Source organism: Athene cunicularia (genome assembly GCF_003259725.1).
Source record: "Athene cunicularia isolate RWA chromosome 4 unlocalized genomic scaffold, athCun1 chr4_part3, whole genome shotgun sequence".
NCBI lineage: Eukaryota > Metazoa > Chordata > Aves > Strigiformes > Strigidae > Athene > Athene cunicularia.
In genome coordinates, this window is record NW_020799100.1 from 10,603,096 (window position 1) to 10,626,245 (window position 23,150).

At 41.5% G+C, this 23,150-nt stretch overlaps 1 protein-coding gene across 3 annotated transcripts in view; it reads right to left on the reverse strand.

The window, feature by feature from the left end:
• The window catches only part of LOC113479969 (vascular endothelial growth factor receptor kdr-like), a 142,215-nt gene that overhangs the window by 57,769 nt on the left and 61,296 nt on the right, over positions 1 to 23,150 (reverse strand). For all 3 annotated transcript variants that reach the window (XM_026848430.1, XM_026848429.1, XM_026848428.1), the window contains exons 5-11: positions 22,906 to 23,065; positions 21,309 to 21,445; positions 19,626 to 19,785; positions 18,901 to 19,018; positions 16,911 to 17,086; positions 5,376 to 5,526; positions 2,338 to 2,443 (exon numbers count right to left, since the gene is read on the reverse strand). In XM_026848430.1, the coding sequence (XP_026704231.1) occupies positions 2,338 to 2,443; positions 5,376 to 5,526; positions 16,911 to 17,086; positions 18,901 to 19,018; positions 19,626 to 19,785; positions 21,309 to 21,445; positions 22,906 to 23,065 (1,008 nt within the window). The remainder of the gene's footprint in view (positions 1 to 2,337; positions 2,444 to 5,375; positions 5,527 to 16,910; positions 17,087 to 18,900; positions 19,019 to 19,625; positions 19,786 to 21,308; positions 21,446 to 22,905; positions 23,066 to 23,150) is intronic.

Sequence of the window (23,150 nt, forward strand, 5' to 3'; positions counted from 1 at the left end):
TGAAACTTTAATAATGAAATATGTAAAAGCTTAAGTTAAAGGGCTGTAGGATGAGCTTTTGAACATGTCTAAAAAATTAACACTTCAGGATGCTTGGGAGTGCAGGGCAGAGTGAGGAGCAGCCTTGGGGCTGTTTGTGATACTCAAGGTGTGAGCACAAGCAAAGCTCTTTGGGAAGGAGTCCTTCTGAGGACTGTGTGGGGTCCTTGTACCGAGGTTCCCCTATAGTCCTCATTTCCACTAGGCATCTCCCCAGTTATGCCTCCCTCCTCCTAGCACTCTACTGTCCACTATGTTCTACAAGCAGGAAACTCAGGCACATGATGCTGTCAGGACTGACCTCTGCATAGGTGCTCTGGTGTCCTCTGTGAGCACAGAGCACTACTTCTCCTCTGACTGCTGTACCTGGAGATTGGTGCACCTTTTGTTTCTGGGAAAACTAGGTGATAGGGAAAAGCTGGGATGTGCCTGATCATGCACCAACATAGACTGAGGAGGTGTGCCCCACCGGATCCAGGAGCTCTGTGGCATTTCTAAACCACTTCATTCAAAGACTGCAGCTAAATCCCATCTTAAGTCCACTAACAGACTTAAATTTCACCCAGATGCGTATTTGCCTCAGCAAAGTTGGTAGAAGAAGAAATGAAAGTGATGTACATATGCATAAAACGAAGAAAAATGTTTCTAATTTTGTGTTGTTGAGGTGTCTCACTATCCCAGCATGTGTGACAATTCAGCAACCAACAGATAACAGCAGTTGTGAAAACTTTCACTTTTATATGGCGACTAACATAACTGTTACTAACATAACTAACAAGACTGATCATCAGATGTAAACTAAGCTCTTGAACAGCAGATCATATATTTAGACAGACTGTATAGATGGAGAGAACAAATAACCATAAGAGCTGTAAAACTCTTGTTGTCAGTCCATGCAGCAACCAGAAAGTCTTAGAAAATGAAGAAATTTGTAGGTACATGTCACCAACCTCCATTTCTTACAAGTAATTAGCACTTTGTAGGTAGTTGCTTTTACCTAACCTAAAATTCTTAGAGAATACATTCAAATCAGAACTTAAGGGGCACTGTATCATCTAAATAAATCCAATTTATAAATATCTTCCAGCAAGGGGAAAACTCAGGAATGAAATGCGAATACTGATTTTCTCCTTCCCAGACCAACCTCCATGTTTTCAGAGCTCTGTTTTAGATTATGTTTAGAGCTGGAAAGTCTCCATGAGAAAGAGCAGATGGCTAAGGTACTGATCCTGCCAGATGCTGATTTAGTCTGGACCCAATCCAGAAAAGCACTTTAATTTTGTGCTTAACTTTAAGCATGGGAGTAGCCCAAGAATTACTACATGCTTAAAGGTGTACCAGCATATGAACTACAACATTCAGCACCTTGCAGGATTGGGCACTAAACTATCTGGAGCATCCACCTTGAAACCTGTAGCTGCAAAACCACTCCCAAAGCCACAAACTTTTGCAAGTCCAACAGAGCTAAAACAACTGTCTGAGCCAGACCACAGCATCTTCTCCAAGGCATAACGAAAAGTCTGTGAAGCTACAGTAGAAAAGCTGCAGCAATTTCTCAAGGATTAGCATGGATGTGTGTAAACAGTATCAGTCATTATCACCACAGGTACCCGGGAGGCACTGAACAGATAATTCATGGCTGGGATCTTTGCAGCTCATGCAGGAAGTGTGCTCCTGGTGTGTTTGGAAGGGGAAGCAGGCAAGGAAGTGTAAAAGGAAGGAGGTCTTCCCACCTTCACTGGCTCGGTAACATGGTTGGCAACCCAAGTGGTTAAAGAAATGTTGATAACTCCAGCCGAAACAGGCAGGTACTGCAGGCATTTACATACTCTGACAATCAGGCCAGATATGTCTGGCCACCATAGGCCTCTTATATTGCACAGCTGTTTAACTCCTGCTACTGGGAGAGTATGCAAGGCTGGGCAGTACAAAGTGCTTTCTAAGTGCTAAGCATTTTAATGAGCTCAGAGTCCTTATCAGTTGTGTGCGCTTCACAGGACCCCTCTTGCACTGAACCAGTCTTACACTTTCTCAAGACTGAGGGAGACGGACAGGTTTTTGACCCAGAAGTCTTTGGAGAGTTTTAAACAGTGTATGTGACATCATTGCCAGAATCCCAGCATTTATAAACAGCAGAGATCTGAACATGATCCCAGGGCTGTGGAATTTAAAGCATGCTAACAACCCATGGCAGCTTGGGAACTGTGGGGAGAGAGCTCCGTGTGAGCGCAGTGTCCCCTCCATAAAGCCCACTGCTATTCCATGACATCATTGCTCAGATTTTCATCAAACACATACCTTTCTTTTATCCCCATGCTTCATGATTATGTTTTCAATGCTTCTGATCTTGTTGCCTGTGAACATATTCTCCTGAACCACAGTTTTTTGCCCAGTGGGGTTGCATCTGGAGGTAGAAAAGCAAAGGTGGTGTTCAAGAACCCGACTCTGCAGATAACCCAGGGAGGCATTATTAAAGAGAGATAATGTCAGTCTTAGACAATAATCTTAGGCCTTAAAAACTCCTAAAAGCTATTGCTGCTGAAGATTGCTACCTCTTCATGAAACTACTGAATTCCTTCATTCCAGCATTTCAAATTTATTTACAAAGCACCTTGACAGAGGTAGACAAAGATCAGTATATGACCAGCAAGGAAACCCCTCAAACTTTCTAAAGATTGAAAATGTAAAATACTGGACAACTAATTAAATCATATGAGTTTAATCTGGCTAATATGAGTTATACTCCAAGTCAATGCAGTTGTGGCTTCTTAAGTGCTCTTTTAGCAATTGCAGTGCATTTCAAAATGCAAAATGCTAGTCATTCAAAACTGTGGAGAGGTGAATGTTGTTGAGCGTGTCTGTCTATCTGCTCAGCTCTCCAAGATGAAGTGCAGGCTGAGGGAGCAGAGTGGATAAATACTGGAATAACAATAGCAGAAGTCTCCTTTAATATTGCATATTCTCCAAAAGATAACAATATCTCTGTCAGTTATTGACCTTAATTTTTGACTTATGGGCAAAGAGCAGTGTATGTAGCACATAATGCAGAAAGTTATATCTGCACCATCCAAGGTAAAAGATTTTTCTGTCTTCTTTAACTACAGTCCTTGGAATAAATGAGCGGGCCTTCTCATGCTTAGGAGAGCAAAGTCTTCAGCAGGGCCAGAGCTCCAGGCATCCTGGCTGTGGGCGCTGCCAGCTGTGCAATTTGAGGAAGTCTTTCATTTTAAAATTGCCAGTGCAGCTCCAGTCCAGCACAGCTGGGTGTTACAAACTGTGACTCTGTGATGGCAAGTTAGTGAAGTCATTTCAGTTCCACAACTAGCTGCAGTCACACCTTGCACAAGTCATCGCAGTGCATGACAGGAAAGTGTCCGTATTGCCTCCTCTGCCTCAGCAGAGGCACTGCGCTTCCCAAAGCCAGCAGCCTTGGAGCCCACCACAGTAGATTAGGATTATAAGAGGTAAAATGAATATGGACTTCTATAGGTGATGACCAAGGGCTGATGCTGCAGAAAACTAATCCATAAATCAGCCGTGCCTTTGCCAAATCCACACAAGATGCATAGGTAACACCCTGGTTCAAGGGAGGGTTTATAGCTCTCAAAAGAGCCTAATTAGAAGATGTCTTGAGTGACTTCCCCCAAGCCACAATCCTGTCTTGAGGATGAAGGGAAAAAAATCAAAGGAAGCAAATCACATCACAGCTATAAGGAACAATGATAGTGTTTTGGGATTCAAAGTGCACAAGTGAGGAGGGGGGAGAGAAAGAGAGAGAGAGAGGAAGTGAGACAACAGAAGGAAATGGGGTCTGTGTCATTTCCCACAGGAATCCTCCTACAGCTTCTGCTGGAAAAAGATAAGGCTGCCCCGGAGGCCAAAAGAGGTAGACGCCACTCTGCAATTGTATTTAAATTGATAAGATCAGAGAGTCAGAGCGCTGGAACAAGGGTTATATGAGGTCTTTTGCCACCAGGTCACTGGTTCAAATCTGGTTTAATTCGGCATTATTGACCAATTCTCTTTCCCTAAACAGAAAGGTCTGGAAAAGATTTCAGGTCGTCTCTGTGGCTTTCCTACAGAATGCATAACCTGTTTCCTTATGGTGTTTCCATTCTGCTCTTGTTGAACAGCAGCTTGTGTGCCTTCTGCTGACCAGTGATGCCAACAGCCCTACCTAAGCCTACAAATCTCTACCACTTTATTCCTTCAGGTACAGTGTAACTACCTAAATGAGGTAATGGGCTACTTCCCTTGCGGAGGGACACAAGGTCACTTTTTAGTCCCTACCTGAGACTAGATCTCCAAACAGCACTGCAACTGCTGCAGCAGAGGACCTGGGAAAGGAGCTTCTCTTTGTGATTTTTCTGTCTCATGGCTTGCCATTCACAGCATTTGGAAAAGCACTGGAATGGTGAGAAAATAACGAACCATCCTGCAACTTTATCTCTTGCTTCCTAGACCTACCTTCATTTTTTTATGGATGGAACACCTGACTTCAGCCCTCTCATTGCCAGGAAGGGTTGAAGTGCAGGCAGAAATGTTATACATGGCTTCTGTATACCCCCTGGGGCTACCAGGGGAAGTATTCAAACCTCAGCCAAGACCTGTCTCTATAGATGACTCTGCTCTAATAACAGAAGGAGCAAAGAAAATGTCTACTTCTATAAGGTGAATCTCAAAAGGCATCTTATGTTTTAAATTGCCTCATTCTTCTCTGACAGTTTTGACTCAGTGACTTGCTTCTGTGTCTTCACACCTCAGGCTGCCTCCTGAAAAGAAGGGCCCTCAGTAAAGCGTGAAGTCTTGGCTACCTTTTCCTGCTTCTGCAACACAGATGCTGCCACAGGAGCCCAGGCTCCGTTTGCACTGGTGGAGGCAGCCCCTAGGAAGTGGCATAAATTCCATATGGCAACTAAATGAAGCCAAGCCTTTAGCAGGTTTGTCTGACAACAGCTCTTACAGGGGAAAAAAAGCATGTTACCTCTACACAGAAAGCACCTATCTGTTTTTTCTTTGTCAGGCATTTAGGCTGCATCCAAGAGGTGTAAGAAAAGACTTTGGTAAGTCAGAGAGACATTGCTGGTCAAGTTAAAGAAAATTCAAGCCTGATCTTTAGTCAGTTTAAACTTATTTGACACAATTCTGATAATACAGAAGGTGCTTATAACTCCCAACTAGATGTCTGCTGAGTTCATAACCCTTGAGATCTTTAAGTGGGGAATCACTGCTTGTGAATTTTAACTAAGATAAATAAGATGTACTGGAAAGAAAAACGAGCTTGAAACTGCTGAACTATTTTTGCAACATGTTCATCTGTCAGAATGTCCACTTACAGTGTGTCTGTGAGGCTGCAGGGCTGCCACTTCCACTCAATCTTTGGGTCAGGATTCCCGCTAGTGGTGCACTGGATTTTCTGTTTGCTTCTTAATTCCACCCGCACAATCTTGTCAAAATCAGTTTCCTTTTCATAGATTTTGGGTCTCTCTAAAGGAAAAAAAACCAGCAACAAGATAAATGCAAATGAGCAAATTTACATCTGTGGTCATTGTCCTGTTTCCATCAAAGGTTTTGAAACTTGTCACTATGATCACTGAGTGATGATTTAGTAAGGCTACCGCAGTTGTAGGGAAATTACTAGCAGTACTGAAAGTGTACATTTGCAGAAACATGGGTATTAGTTGTGGTGTTTCAGAAAATACATTGAAATGCTACCACATTCATCCTAATTGCTTTCAAATGTTGTTGTGGACCTGCTATACTTCTGGGAACTTTATGCCATGAAACATCTATTGGTCAGGGACTGCAGGATCAGACTGTTAGTCTATGTACTGTGGGCAAAATAGCATTCAGCTTCTGATGTCACCTCCTGAGAGGAACCTTATCAAACAGCTGCTGCTCTGCAATGCTGTTACCATTGTGCAGGTTCTCCCCAGGGTTTTTGAAAAAATACATCTTTTTGATCTGAAAACTTTGCTTTCCGTTTCTGTTTATGTGTAATGTGCACTGGATGAAGGAGCGAAGAAAGCAAGGAAGAAGTGGTAGGGAGAAAACACTTGTAGAGTAATGCCAAGAAATTCTCACCACCAACAAAACCATTAAAAATGTCACTGCATTATTCACATCTGGTGGGGTTGCAAGATCACACCCTTGGACTAGAAATCTCTCAAGAACTAACTTTTGTGTGACACTTTCAGGGCTGGTTGTTGCCAGCAGGAAAGAAATGCTTTGTCCCATCTACTTCCAGCTCCCACGGGAACATGTGAAAATGAGAAATAATGCTAAAAAATCCCCAAAGTGAACTGAACTTTTCCTAACCTCAGAGAGGGTGGGTTTGAGTTTGGGGTGAAAGCAGAATCTCTTCCCTTAAGCAGACAGCTCTGCCCATCCCTAGCCATATCTCTTTGTCTGCTTCTCATAACAGGAAATCAAACAGATTTATTGGTCAGGGTCCCTCTGTGGAACACCTCTGTGCAGCCAAGTGTGGCTGCTTTACACTGAGAGCTTTTGACAAGTTGGGAAGTGAATGTAGATTAGATTTCTATTTTTCAGGTTAACTTATTTTTTCTGCTGTCAAGGAGGCCCCAGATATGTAAATATGAGCTACTGCCCACCTCATCAATCTTGAGCCCTTTCTTTCTTTTTTTCCCTTCCAGCCCTCTACTCGTATGAGAGGACTGACCAGGCTGATCCCATGTCTTGGTGGGATCCTCACTTTCCATTTCTCATGGCTGCCAGGTCAGACTCTGAAAGGTCTTCTGACCTCACCATTGCCTGAAAATACATCAGCATTTCCTTCTTCACCACATGAAAGGAGTATTGACTGTAGCCATATCCTGACTCCCATGCTATGTAAAAAATTAGCTGCTTTAAAGAACCCTCATTAGGTCCTGATTAACATTTCACTTGAAGAATCCAAATGACAACTTTTGCTTTTGTGTTCCCTTTTGCTTTTTTGATCCCTTTGGTTGAGTGTTGTTTTCCCATCTGCCTACAGATGATGTTCTATCATCTTGCTCCTTTGTCCCTTCAGAGGGGGACAGGTATTGTCTTTTTGTGGAGAAGATGAAGAAGGGAGCAGATGGGAGAGTACTTCAGACTGTGGTTAGGGTCTCTCAAACTCACATCCTCATCTATTACATGGACACAGGGTTTCCTGCACCACATCACTCTGGGTTATGCAATGTATCACTGGTCAAGTGCTTTGAGAGTTGTGAGCAATTCACAGGAAAAATTAGTGGGACTTATGTTGAATTTCCTTGTAACTGGCATCTAATTTCCCATCAGTAAACTATTCTGATTATAAAAATAATTTTGTAAAACTCGCTGGAGAGAGAAGCACATTTTTCATTATCTTGGACATTTTTCTTTTCAGTCTCAAATCCTGTGTTCAGTGTATCTGGACTGACCTCAAAAGCATGATTTTCACTTGAAGAAAGAGACTCTATGAAAGGTTACTCAAGTATTATGTGAGAAGTTACTCAAGTGTTATGTTTTCTGGGCTGTAAGAACAAAGCTTTACACACTTGGGGAGGGAGACAGTATGTTTGTGTGGTTTTGTATGTGTGAAAGAGAATGGGGGGACAAGGTTTAATTAGTGTCTTTTAATAGTAAATTTTTCTATACCCTTGGTGAAATGATGAACATGTTGACTGTCATTTAAATTATCCTTCTTAAAAAAAAAATAAAAATTTGATCTAATTCAAATAAGAACATACATGAGTGACGAATGATTTCTTAATTCCACAATTACTTTACTGCATGGCACTATTAAATATTACTTGAAACCTAAAATGAGTCAAAATGATTCATCAATTGAAATAATTATTATTTATGAGTCTTAAGCAATTATTTTCTTAAAACTTGAGGGGCTAGCTAAAAATGCCTCCCCATCATTTCTTTCACAGTGCCTTATAACACAGTTAGTGTGGAGTCGTAGCAAATTAAGGGCATGACACTCAGAAATTGAAGCAATTTTAATAAGTTTCTCTCTTTTTCCCTGCAAAGGTTGTAATGGTGGTAGGTGTCATTCTGCAAATGACTCTTTAACTGCGGTGCTACCCCAGCAGGGGCAAGGCCCTTCCACAGTTTTGAATGCCCCAACTTTGTGCTTGTAAGGGTGTTGGCACTGGCCCCAGTGCACTGCAGGTTTGCGATATGGAATGTGGAGTACTCATACTTTCCAAACCTCTGTACACTGTCATGGCCATTTTACCTCTCACTGTGCCCCTGAAGGCAACCAAAGCTTTTCCATTCACTTTGCTGGCTGCTGGGCCAAATCCTATTTACAGAAGTTGCATCCATCAGTGATGGAAACAAGTTATCTGGCTTCTGTGGTGGGTACTGGCCTTTCAGATTTGCTCAGACTACAACTAGATAGTTGGCTCAGTGGGTTGACATCTGCAGCAGTCTCACCTGCAGAAAAGCTCTCCACATTGGTGTGATGAGGAGTTTTTAGCCTGAAGCCAGCGCTTACCTAAGGTACACCTCATAGCATATTTCTCAGATAACTCTCTCCCTCCTCCAAACAATGCTTTGCTTTCTCTTTCATGTTTGCTTACTAAGCAGCATGGTGGATCATGCACAAAATTATTTATCTTTGCTTGTGTTTAGGTGTGAGGTAAGGTTTAGAGTACAAATCCATTTGTAAGCACTGCCAAAATCCAAGTATATTTCTGGTTGCACCTTAAATTATGCGTCTAGTGGATTCCATCAACATACATACATTTGCATATGTATTGCTGGTTTTTAAACATGCAAAAAAACCCCAAACTGCTGGGAATGGAGAGCTTTAGCAGGCCTTGAACTAATGGCAGTACAAAAGTTGGGTAAACAAGCAAGCTGCCTCTGCACAGACCCTGCAATACACCTTACCTTCTCCAGCAAGTGCCGTGCAGAGTCCTCCTTTCTCCTTGAAGCTCTTGTGTGGAGAGCCTGACCTAGAGCACCCTCTGCTATCCTAGTCTTGGGCTCACTGAACACCCTCCTGTAGAGCCTTGTTCCCAGCCTGCAGTCCTGCCAGCTACAGTAGTGCTGAACTTCAAGAGATGATCTTTAAATACACTTCATTCCTGGCCTGAAGTATCCCTCGCTATCCCACTTCTTGCTTCCCACTCCCTCCCACACCAAGATCTGCCTGCTTACTTTCAGCCTCCACCTCCCATCCCTGGGCCATTGCCCTCCCCAGGCTGAGGTTTCTCAAGCAGAAGCCAAACAAACCTTAAAAGCTTTCTCGTCTCTGGCTGCGTTTGGAACACACAATGTTCAGATGGCTTTAAATGTGTCAAAATAAATGGGTTTTCATCCTCTCTGGCTTAAAGTGTGATTGTATCCCCAACTCGCTTTGCAGAGGTGCAATTGCTGGTGTGAGAGCTGACCTGAATAACTAAAGACTTTGCTGCTGTTGCTGCTGCACTGTGAAATGCAATCAAAAAGCAGTTCTGCTTACAGTAAATTCCAAATTGATCAGCAGTATGCAAATTCCACCTTACTTTCTAATGTTATCTTTAGTCTGTGGCATTAGGGCCAAATAATACTTATAAGGATTAGGACATTAACCCTCTAGCATTACCCTTTCTGCAAGAGATTCTTCTATTTCTAAATTCATTGCAGATGTTATTATGGGGTTGTACACATGTCACCCAAAGAAGCATCCAAATACAGAGGACAACACATAGGAAGTTTCCCTGCCTTTTTTAAAGAAACTTTGGTTTATTTTCAGTGACCTCTGACTGAACTGCTGTTAATGTACCTTCCTCACTACCATTTAAACTGGGTTTCAAAAAATCTTTTCACATTAAGAACACCATCATAGAGTGGTCCAGTGAAGGATTTAGTCTCAACCTTATGTACTTTGCTGGACAGGGGGCTTCATTAAAAATATTGATAGAGTGGCAACTTGTTTTCTATTTATCCTTTCTGTTTCCCAAAAGCTATAATAATTTGCACTTTAGAGTCTTTCATCTGATGTTTGTACAGTACTTAATGGAAATATAAGCTCTGCAAGTGAGTTAGGTGAATATTCTGTAAAGTATATAGGAAATGCAGTAATGCAAGTTTGCAGTAGTCAAATAGTATGGGGAAAGAGGATTAAATTTCCCCCAAAGTAAAAACATTTTGTCTATGTTCAGCTTACAAGTGATCTTTTTTTTTTGGTGTGTGTGTGGAGGTTTTTTTTCTTTTTGTTGAAAGGAAAGAAAGAAAAAATGAGTTAAATGACCTGAAAACAAAACCTTTGTTTCAGGCTGAACAGAACATTGTTTGACCCCAGCTGATTTTGTCTCGTTGGGTTCTTTGTTTCATTCTTTTTGCTTTTTTGTTTTATTTTGCGCAGCACTACACACAAGGCTGCAGTGAAATGGGTGCATGGCATTGTCCTCACAGTACTTCTGAGGAAGCAGATGCCAAGATGAAATGAGTGGCCAAAATCTCTCCATGAGTCAATACCGTGCCCAGGAATAAAATTAGGGTCACCAATTATCAGTCGCCTACCTAATCTCTAGCGCACACACCCTGCTGCTCCATTGTAACTCGCTGTTATGGGCTGGGAATGCCAGCAGGGTGGAAGCAAATGGAAGAGAAACCATGCAGTTGGATACTGTATGAACAGATATTAAGAAAAATGACAGGGTACTTGACCTACCCTACAGGGAATTTTGTTGTTAAATTGGCAGTGCAGCTGGTTTTGTTTTTTCTGACCTTGTACTGTCACTTTTGGATCCTTGTAGGAAGAAAGCTGTCTTTTCCAGCCCTCTACCACCTTTCACAGATCTGTCATTCAACCCCAATACAGCCAAGCTTTCAGGGAATAAAAGGCTTTTCTCTTGTCTGTCTCTCTCCATCTTTTGTGGCTAAACAGAGTTCAAAAGCAACTGGGTAACGATGAGCTTAATTTTTAGCAGAGAAGGAAGTTTTCCAGGATTTTTGTCTCTGCACCCTTTGCCTGCTTTTCAAAAGAGAAAACCAACAGTTAATATACCTGCAGGCTTGGCTGAAAGATAGCATGGGAACCACATGCTGCCACTTTCCTACTTACCCCACCATTCTGGTTTTTAAGGTCTGTCAGAGAGAGATTGCTGCTGCAAAGATGTGAGTTGAATGCTTCAGATTTTTCTGGCAAACTCCAGTGGGCCCCCACCTTCCTCTTCCTAAAATTGCTTTGGCTACTTCCAACAAAATGAAAATAGCTCATCTGATTTTTTCATTAGGGGCTCTCCTGGGAGCACATAGAGGCTGAGTGGAGACTGGACTGCAAAGCTGCAAGTGTGCAGGGTCTGCATGATGTCAGTGAGAGAATTCTTTATAATTTGCTAATAATTAGTATGCCGGAAAGACCCACTGCAATCTGTTTGTATTGCTTTCTTTTCTTTCAAATACCTTCCAGAAGTCTGTTGTTTCTCTCTCGCCTGTGTTTGATAAATGAGACTTGAGAGATAGACTGGAGCCCTGTATCTCTTTGCCCTTGCTCTTCTCAGCTGAGCATCCCACCCACCCAAACATTGGCCACAGCCATTGCTGCTAGTACCCAGGAGGATAACAAAGCAATGGGCCTGGGGAGGAACATACTGGAGCAGCAGTTGGATGGAGACAGACTGTTTTAATTTGGGGTTTCTAGTTTGCTTGGCTGGCCCAGGAAGTGGAAAACTAGATCTTCTATTTTGAGTTTTCCTGAATGGGTCATCCTTCAAGAAGCTACACAGAAGATGGATATGATACACAAAGGAAAACCAGTCCTGGCAGGATACTGAAGCATGCAGGCAAGGTGAAGGTAGATCATTTTACATAGCCCCACTTCTCATATCTGGCTCAGTCCTTTAGCCTAGGCATCAGTTGGGTTGCACTAATGATCCAAATAAATTAATGTTTCTCACAGTGCAACCATGTCCAGCTTAGAGATTTTAGTGGCCCTTCCATGCACAACAGACTGTGGGAGTCTCCTCTCTGTCTTCAACTGGCTTTAATTGAGATCCATCACTCTAGGAGCACTTTTTCTCTGAACTGGCACAGCCCAAATATATCCGCCTCATCCTGAAGGCTCATTTCCTTCTTCATACTCTTTCTGGGTCTGGTTGAGGTGATGTGGTATTGTTAACATGATCACCACATATTTATTAACTTTTATGGAGATCACTGGGGCCTCCTTCAATGTCAACTCATCCCTTGCAAGCCAAAGTAGGTCAGGCACAGAGCTCCTTTTGCCTTTGATTTTAAACCAAATATGAAGAGCTGGCCTGACTACAGAGTAGGGCAACATATGCATCGTTAAGTGCTCTGGAGCTAATCCTCCCTAGTAACAAACATAGGTACAGCCAGTCATCTTGCTGACATAACAAGGAGCACATAGCAATGCACATGTGAATTCTCCATGCACCCCTTTATTTCCAGTCCTTGCCCAGGAGAGAGGGAATTCATAGGGAGCCTGTGAATTACTACTGCTTATGGTAGAGGCTATTTCTAGCACTTAATCCTGCATTTCTAATAGATACAACACAAGAGCTTGGGGGATCAAGGAGCCTATGAGGGAATGTAATTTCAATTGACTAGAGCGGCTGGAACCCAAAACAACATTTACTGTAAGAGTCTTGAGAGAGCACAGGAGAGAAACTTTAGGACAAAGAAGAAAGGCAAAGTGGTGAAGGAGATTATTCATCCCATTTTTGAATTAATTTTGAATTAATTTATGCTTCAATCTTCACTCACAACGTGGTGGTCAGAGCATGCTGACTGCTCCATAAGGGCTCAGCAAGAACCCTGATACATGACTTGTACAAGGGTGAGAATGAAATGCAGCCTGCTTGGCCATAAATAGATTTGAGGGGTTTTATTTATGTTTTGTTCTGAAACTGCTTTGTACTCCAGCCTGGAATAACTCTTTTCTCCCACATTTCTCCTTCTTGGCTGGCTCAGATGTGCAGCCACCAGCTGTTTGCTAGGATTGTTCCTTCTCCTTGCTCCCTCCCCTCCAAATTCTTCAGGACATTATTTTCTTGAAGCTTTTCTCAATAAGAATTTAATCAAACAAAACAAAACCACAGCAACCCGACGCTTCTTGGACAGTGTTTGATGTGTAAATATGTAAAGAAGGAGTGTTTTGAAAATGCAATCAGCTACCTCCTGGGGACTTGAGTCCTACCATGAGCCAAGGTGACTCCACAAGGGAGATATGTGCTCCTGCAAGATTAAATTCCAGCTGCAGTGGGAGCACGGGTGACCAGAGGCACAGCTAAGCCACTTCTTAAAGAGACATTTTTTGAATAGCAGCGTGATTCTCCTCCAGGCCAGGCAGCATGCTCCTTCCTGCATATTGTCAACCCGGTCCTTGCCTCGGGCCGACATTGCTATCAGTTCCCACCCTGCAGCTCTGGGAGCTATTTGCCCATTTTTCTCCTTCCTGCTTCTGTGGAGGTGAGACAACTGATACCTCTGCACTCTGCAGATACTCATCAGTTTTATGGCCATATCAAGCTGGGGGGGGGAATATCTAATATTTGACTAATTACCATGGAGTGGAATACCTTGCCCATACAGTGTATGTTTTATGTCAGAACTACTGTGATTGCTACCAACTAAGTATACGGGAGGTGACTCCAAGGAAAGCCTGCAGCAGTGCTGGTCTGTTACAGGTCAGGAGATATGCTTCATATAAGCTCCAGTCCTGCAGGGATCAAGTAGGTAAATTCTTATCTTGTTCTCATCCTGCTAAAAAGGTTCTCTTCTTCTGCCATTATTATTGAATAAAACACACTGCAAAAATTAATACAGTGTAATTTGATGAATGAGTCCTGCTGCTATTTATACTTTGTTTGTGAACAATTCACAACACTATTAACTTTAAACTTCCTCTACATCTAGTTCAAATTTGCAGGTGGTGGGTTTGTCACAGCATGCTGACTGCCAGTTATACTATCTGTGATGCTCAGGAACATTAATGATGTAATATTTTGAAGAGACTCACAGGAGAGGGGGCTGTATGCTTACTTATAATTTCTTCAATGCAGTGTCCCCTTGCAGCAAGAGTAAACATATGCAAATGACATTTATCTTCTCATTCAGAAGTCTATTTAAATAATTTTCCATCTTCTGTTTAATAGTGTAGATCAGAACTCACTCACTTTCACAGATGCAGCTCTGAAATTTAAAAGACTGGCCCTGGCTTTTGAGGAGCAATGCTGTTACTCAGAAAGAGATGTTACTGCTGGGTAACAGGGAGCTGGTACATGGTTACATACTCAGCATGAGGCTTATTGGGTACTGAATTGCTGCAGGCTCCACATTTTAGACATGATACAAAACTGATGCTCCTACCACTGTGTTCACTTGCAAGCCGAAGAGGATTTTTCCATCAAATCTGCTAATCCCTGTGTTCAAATTCCAGCTTCAGTAATTGCAGACAGCCTATGGTTCTAAGCAAAGACACTAATCACCCCTCCCAGCTCAGAGGTGGTTGTGTTTCACTTGTGGACAAGGTAATCCCTGCATAAAATGGCTAGAAAGTGTGTTTTGGTTTTCTTCTCCATGTCTAATTGTCTGCTGAAACTCCAAGCAATTTAATCTATTCGGGTGCGATACCAGGGTATCAGTCATGATGACTGGAGATAAAGTGTCAGGTTATTTGTTGGGGAGTTAAGGGAAAAATTCACATCTGCATTCAGTTTGGAGCTTCAGAATTTCTTTTGAAAGTAAAGAAAATGATGCCCAGATCTTAAAAAGCAGTCCCTCTACTATAACTGAAAGCACAAGAAAAAAAGGCAGTTTGCTGCTGTTGGATAAGCTTCAAGAGCAAAATTTGCATTTTTTGGTCTATACCCACATGCATCTCAGCAGAATGACCCTCTCCTAGGGCTGAGTGCTTCACTTACAGCATGTCAGGTAAGTGCTGTAGAGAAGAGCCTGGCAAAGGCAAGAGAGATTTCCTAGGTGTCTTGTGTTAGTCCTGTTCACAGTCAAGGCAAATATCCTCATTGTTTTCAGCCTTTAGCTAGAAAACAATGGCAGTCTTTGGCAGATACTGTCTTTTGCTTGCTCTGATTTCTGGGATGACTTTCTTTTATCAGAAAAGAAACACTTTGCTGTTCATTTTTCCTGTGTTTCACCATGCAACACCTTCTCCAGTCAGTAACACTCCTACAGCTGCTGGACTTTGCAGACTCCTGAGAAATGGTGGTTTTGCAATTAAATAATTATTTCTGATTGAAGCCTTTGTTGGGCTGATCTCTCAGAAAAGCTAACAGTGAGCACCATGCTAGGCATGCACTGTGTGTGAGAGACAGAATACCACATACTTGTACATACAATAAAGATGAAAGGCTTGTACTGTAGTTGAGAGCATGGGATGGTTTAATCCTGAAATAGCATCTTGCTGATACAAACAAAGTCTGTTTGTTTTTTATATGCCTATTTGGGGAATGGCTGCTTTTCAAGTAAACATTCTCTTTTGCATGCAAACACCAATATTTACCTTGACAAGATAGTTTATTATCATTCTTAATTTTCTCTTCCTTTGAATGTTTCTGTTCTTTTAACAAGAGGGCACAACCATTGTATGGATAAACAATCTCAAGTGAACAGATTACCACAGTTTAAAACATTTCTCCTTGTCAGCTGAGCTGCAGTACCTGACCATAAGCATGTTTTTAGCTCTCTTTACTCCTAAATCACACATTAGTTTATGTAATGTTTAAGGTGGTATTAAGGTACCTTATTTAGCCTTTTTAATAGGCCACATATGCCTAAGTGACAAGTTCTCCATTTGTTAGGCATTATTCCTTTCTGAAAGGTGAAAGGTGACATGAGAAAAACACAAGTGCTGGATGTTACATGGTGCAGCAGTACATAAGTATACAAAACAGGACAAGTGAGAATTTTTTTAAGTGTAAAGAGGATCAGGAGAAAAAAATTCACCACAGAAAAGAAAGCAAACCTATTTTAATCATTTTATCTATCTCACTGACTGAGTGAACCTCAAGATATACAAAGGGAAGCAGAACTAACTTTTGCTGAACTCCTACTTGGCATCATGATTCAATCTCGGTTGCCAAATTCAATGGATTAAAAGAGGCAATGGATGTGCAAAGAGACAATGTGGCTCTGTCTTCCATTATCCCAGCAAGAGATATTAATAAATGTGATTCCAATACCTATTTTCCCTCTATATCAAGTGAACCTGCTTCAGTGCATACCAGCATTTACTTCCGTTTTCTCCAGATTCCCCTGAAAATGAACCTGTCTCTCAAGTGCTCCCAGCAGATAAATGAGAACACATAAAATACACACTGCTAAAGTATTTTTTAGCAGGACGATGGAGAGACATAAAGCACAGGGCAGCTTATCTAGTTCCTTCCAACATCCCTATTGGGACTTTTCCTGTCCCAACAGATGTTCTCTAGTGCTTTGCCCAAGCTAGTTTTTAATCTCAAGGGATAAAACTTCCATCACTTCTCTTGGGAAACTGTGCCCCTAGCTCTAAGACCTCACTACTAGATATGCTCCCAAACTTCCAGTAAAATTTAAGTCCTGTTAAGTTTGTTCACTTTCAAGCCATTTCTGCTTCCCTCTGTGGAGACACTGTCCTGACACAAAGGTCCTGCAGGCTATTTCCAAGGTGCAACATCTCATTGGAAAGTGACTTTAGATGACCTAGTTTCAGACTAACTCTTCACACCAGCTCTTCATTCTATTGCTTTGATTTAATGTGGTGAAATGAGGTGGACCTTCAGTTGTTCCTAAGTAAGGTGGTAATCTATGTGGAGTGCTGTATCAGCTCTTATCAGCTAAACATGGGGAGATGTCACCCATTCCTGCTAACTGGTGAAGTAGGATCACACAGAAAATGAGAAAGAACCCAGTAGAAGTCATAAACATCAAGTCCTTACCTCTCACTACCAGCTGCATGGTGAGGTTCTTATACAGGCCATGTATTTCATTGCTCAAGACGATGGTGTAGTTTCCAGCATGCTTTGGTCTCACATCTCTTATGCCCAGTCTGTACTTCACTGGATCTAGCTCATAGCAAGTGTGGTTATCCTTGATCAGTTTGCCATCTCTGTACCTGTTTTGAAAGTCCCATCAAGGTTCATCATGTGCATGCATGCATGTTAGCCCTCAGAAAACCTAACTGTTATGCATATTAGGGTGGATAAAGAGCTTTGGAAACAGCAAGGGAAACACAGTCCTTTTATCCTTCCACACTAAAACTGAGTAGCATCTGCAGTTCTTGGGATGGCTTCATCCAACAAACAAGAAAAAGGTATTTTAATGGATCTGATGGACAATGCCTCTCACATACTCAACTCATGTACATCAGAAATGTACATCTAGATGCCCCCAAAATTATGCTGCATGTGCAATACTAAATGCAGAAAATCACAGGTTAGCCAAAATGTATGTTATCAGTTTTATAATAATAATTATGCAGAATTGTCTTTCAATATGTATATATGACCCTTTACTGTTTCTGAAAAAGTTAAAGTCTGTGACCTGAAGAATTTACAGTTGATAGGAAGGTCAGTGAGGAATTCACAACCTTGGACCTTCACTAGCTAAAGAGTAGGATTGCAGATGCTGCATGAGCAGACTCCTCTTCACTGCTAATCCGATATGCAGATTTGGGTTATGATTATGAAATAGGCCAGACTTTGCCACACACAGAGCTTTAGGCTTGGTGGAAGGAGAAGCTGGGTCATGTGTCCTACTGCCTGAGAATGCTGGAAACCTCCTTTACAGTCATTTAAACAACTGTACTGAGAGACCTCCAACATCAACAGCTGTAGCTTCGAACATGCAGGGAAGGCAGCTCTGGTGGTCCCAGGCAGCTACCAAGCAGCTCCATGCTGAGCCCCGAGAACAAAGCCTTGGCAGAGAAAAGGGGGATGGTCCCCACTTCAATTCACAAAAACATTTCCATCTTCTAAATAGCAGCAACAATTAAAATACCTCCTGGTAGCACTGATTCCACTGATTTGACTGAATATTACAGAATTTCATGTTATTTCACTGCTAAATAAATTCAGCAAGTCCATTCCTGACCAACACTTTTTGCTGCCAGGCCCCCCTGAGCGGCACTCAGCTGGCCAAGGAAAAGTGCACTGTGCAGGTGCTAACTCACCCAAGCCACCTTCTCTGCCAGGACAGGCAAACCAGTGCCAGCTGTCGTACAGGATTTCTTACAGTTAAAGACGTATAAGGTGTTGGATGGGGTTGTTAAAGACCCCCTGTAGAATGAAGCATAGAAAAAGTAGCAAGAGAGAGGACAAGAGATGAAAGGGTAAAGAGAGAAATTAACATCTCCAGGAGCTGCTGACATGTTGCTCCTCCTATTAAGCTGATCCGTTACAATTCTGGTGGAGCCTTCAGTTTGCTTGGGAGGATTCACTGCATTGTCTGCAAGGATCTGACATTGCTGGTGGTACAGAATTGGAGAAATTATTTAAAAGTTATGAAGAGAAACAATGTCTCATATTGGGAATGTGTCCTGCAGCCTTCTATTATGCACTTCCTCTTTGCAGACTGACCACCACTAATGGTCTTAAACTGGCAGCCCTTCCCCAATAGCTTTCTACTTAAATGTCCCAAACTGTTCTGTGTCCAGGGTAAGTGAAACCCCCATTTTTTTCCTGTAGGGATCTTTTCTGCATAACTAGGAGAGAAAAACAGCATGGGAAAGAGGGATGTCTTGCCAGCTTCATGGAGCATATGTCAGCACAGAAAGGAGTCACATCTTCTCTGAACTGTGACACCACAGCTATGAGCATTCCCAGCTCTCATCTTCTATCTGTGTGGTAAGGAACAGTGAGAAACTATTCTAGGCAGGAGCCCAGAAGAAGGTCGCATATGCCTGATTTTGCTTAAGATGATGGTACTCACCAGGTGACGTTTGGATGAGGAAAGGCGTCCACCTTTGCAGCTAGTTTCAGTGACTTGCGTCCTGATGTAACCTCGTAGTAAGGCCCTTTCTTATGTGAAACCTTAATGAAAGGTTTGTCTGGAAAGAGAAATGAACATGAAGACAAGTAATGGCAGATCTGCCACAGTACGGTGCTCACATCTTTGAACTGTGTTGTGTCTACCCTGTTTTTTTTGCAATACAGATCTGCAGAAGCTGCAGACAACCAAAGGGAATGACAATCTGTTACCATAGTTCCCCTGCAAAGCTCAGCTACAGCCAGGAAGGTCTGTCTCCAAATGAAGGACTTTATATTTAAAGCAGAGAGTATGCATCTGCATTGCCCCTGGAGCAATGTGTGAAAATGCCTGGGGTATCTCTCATCCATGTGAATGCCAGCAGGCCAGATTTTCCAGGGCATCAGCAACGCTTGGTGCCAGTTTTTTCAAAACAGTTCTGCTCCCAGTTAATCCATGTCCTCCAAAATGTCCCAGTCTTGAACTCTCTAAAGTTTCTTTGAAAACATAGTGCTGGGTGCTGACTCTCCCATAGATTGATTAGAGGTCATAGATGATCAACGGTAGTTTTAACTAGTTGGCATTCTTCCTAATGCCATCTGCATATCAACAGATTTAATAATGTGGCATTATCCTTTAAGCTTAACAAAATTGTTTCTTGGGTATTCCGGTTTAGCTGCAAAACTTACCATATACTGTAACTGTGACATTGGCCTCCAGCCTTGTTACGTTGAGTGTTTTGCATACATACAGGCCTCCATCCTGCATGGTGACATTTTCAATTCTGAAGCTACTGCCGACTTTATAAACCGTATCACTCTGGTCCATTGTTCTTTTAGGATAAGGGTGCTGAAAGTCAGAAAAAAAGGGGTCAAAAAGCAGCATAAACTGGATTATTTTGTTCATCCTTTCAAAGTCTGCCAGTAAAGAAAAGCAGTGATTCATATCAAAATTATCATATCTTCCTGTCACTGAAATAAATAATATAAGACAAATCAGCAGTAAGAGCTCTTGTGTGAGCTTTCATTATCAAGTCTAATAAGAGAGACACAGAGTGGAACTGTGGCACTTCTCTACTGAAATCTGGGCAGGCAGGTAAATAAGGAGATGCATCACAGATCATTCCTTCTCAGGGACAAAATCCCAGGGAACTCAGGGCAAAACTGCCATTGGCACCTGTAGGATCAGAGTTGTGCTTTGGGTTTTGGTTTGGGTTTTTTTTGTTGGTGGTGGTCACAGTCAGTATTCTTCTGTCTTAAAAAACTCCTACTTACTAAAAGAAATATAATATGAAATAAATACAATATGCCATGACAGCCAAGTGCCAGTGCAAATTACTGATGAATTTTAGAAAGCATTATCACTTCTGATAGTATTTTTGATCCCAGAGATTTGACCAAGAAATTTTACATTTATAATATTAGAAATCTAAGGAGGGTTCATAGAAAAACAAATCTCTTCCATCATATGGGGTTCTAGAAATTAAATTCAGTAACACCATATTGCTTGCACTTCTATAAATTCTATGTTCTATTTTCTGTAGTTTCTTCACTAAAACAAAATTAGACATTCTTTCTTTAAGTAAACAAAATAAGACAAAAATAATCGATTTTTAGGAATCACATTCTACACTTTTCCAAGAGGCTTAGATGCTTCTTTGAAATGTATATTTTGCTGAAGTAAAAAGAAGAAAAAAAAAGCGCGCAATAATTTTAAATCCAAGCATCAAATAGAACCGTGAGTAGTATCTCAGATAAATGAACTGATATGGAAAGTACCCCTTCTTCCCTCTGTTTTTCCTGAGGAGAGCTGAAGGGTTTTAGTACATAGGAGCAAATGCTCAGTCTCTTACATGTTTCTACTTCAAATTTGGCGTTTTTTGTATTACATTCCACAGAAAGCTCAAGAACCTACACTCAGAATATAAATTTCATTCTTTGGTGGGGATTTCAACAGATACAATTGGCTTTTGTTTCACTTTTTCTTACTTAGCAAATGCCAAGCTGGATGAACAGATTGACAATTTGCAACCTTCACGGCTGCCTTTGAGACTTGCCACTGTGAGCTGGGATCAACCAACAGGCCAGAAGAAATGAGACAGCTATTCTTCCCAACAAGAAACATACACTCCCAGCTTTTCTTGCAAACATATATTTAGCCTGATTATTTCCAGTTTAATTTTCAGGTTCAGTATGGTCAGATAAGTTTTAGATTCATCCAGACTAAAAATACAGTCAGTTGTAGGCTTACAAATGGTTGGCTATATTTCAGAATAGATAGCAGCTAGAGTTTACTCAGCCCTGTGAACAGATCTTTCTTTTGAGTAGGAGGGGACTGCATGAAAGCAGAATACTGAATTTTCATCAACTCACTCTCCCGTTGGGACATGTCCATACAAACTCAATGCGCCCGTTGATGAAAGTTTCTGCTGTGCACTTCAAATTGAGAGTTTCTCCAACCAGCAGTTCTTTGGGGGTTGCTGACAGAGACAGGTTCTGTGCTCTGACCTCTGAAATGAAAAAAATCAAAGGTATAACCACACAGCACTCTCTACATCAATGACATTTAAGATGGAACCCACACCCCCCTTGCCTCTCCAACATCTGTTCCTTTCACCCTTTCCAAAATAAACAGCTCACCTTCTTCTGTCATTTCTATGTAAATTGTTGGAAATGCCCACACAATGGAAACTTTAGGTCAGTTGTATATACGCCTGAACATCTGATCAAGCTAACTGATCATATGTGGATACAGTAATTTATTAATTGCTTTTCTCGCGTTTGCCATGTTTGGCTCCAGCCCTCATTCCTCAGCTCCACAGCCATTCTCAGAAACACTTTTCAAAAGTGACTCATCCTTCTGAGTGCCTCAACATTTGCATATCTGCAAGAGGATTAATTCCTGTAAAATATGAAACATGTTTCTCCTGCTCTCTGACAACCAGCTACCTTTCCTTTCTGAATGGGATCCCCAAATATTGGTCATATATTTGTTGTTGCCCTAAATATATCAACTCTGAAAGAAGCCTGTATCATGCTGATGGTGTCCCATACCAAACACACATCTGACCACTGTATAGTAACACATTCTAGAGTAAGGTATTGCCTGTGTCTTTTTGGGCTAGAGGGGGATAACCTAATGTTTTTTTTTAGCTTTGCATTCATGATTATAGTAAAAAATAATTACACCAACAATGAAGAAAAAGAGAGAGAGAGAGAGAGAATTACAGGAGTTTTATTTGGCTGCCATACAAATTTACAACCCTGTTGTTTAAAGCTGAATGCTAATTGTATAGAAGGATGCCATGATCTAATAGGAATGCAGTCACAGTAAACTCTCCTCTGTCAAAAATACAATAAATGAGGAAAGAAAGAACAGACATTGAAAACAGAGGAAAAATAAATTATAATTGGCTTCATATAAATCCCCAGCACTCAAAAATTTAATATTTAGTTGCTTCAAATTCAGATTTTAATTCTGAGCTGAAACTCAACTGTAAATACAAGGGAAAGGGTATAGTGAATCACCAGGAGAAACTGTATAAAAAAGCAAAGGTTTGAATTAGCAGTTTAATGAGCTTTGTATACCATGATCTTATCTGTTTAATGACCAGAAGCAAAAAGAAAGCTACTGTTTGGTTTATCCTAAACCAGCAGTTGTTTTAATGTAAATATAGCTCAATCCGAGCAAACAAAGCCTTGGGGGGATTTGCATAAAATACTCTTATTTTGTACCACCTCAACACTTGGTAATTTTTCAAAACCAGGAGTGGATCAAATCCAAGTTGTATTGAATAGGAAAAAAGGGGACAAATGAGTTTGCTTTTAGTCTTCCAGCTTGGACTTGCTACAGATACATACCAATTAGACATATCAAATATAATTGAGGCTAACCAAGAAATAATACTCAAGGGCTTAGCTATGAAATAGAAATACTGTGGTCATTCCTTGGCACACAGCAGTCACTCACCCAATCTCTGTGTTAGGTAATAGGAGGTGAACACACTCCCATTGACATTTGCAGTGCATGTGACTACTCCAGAGTAAACGAAAGAATGAGAGGGGATGACAAATCCTCTTCTTGGGTCCCACACCATCCCCTTGTAGTTCACATCTACAGAATGAGGATACTGAAAGAGAACAGACAGATAGGAGGCTTGTGAGACATTCCCTTTCCCCTCAGACCATAGAGGCAACCAGCCAAGGCTGTTCTGC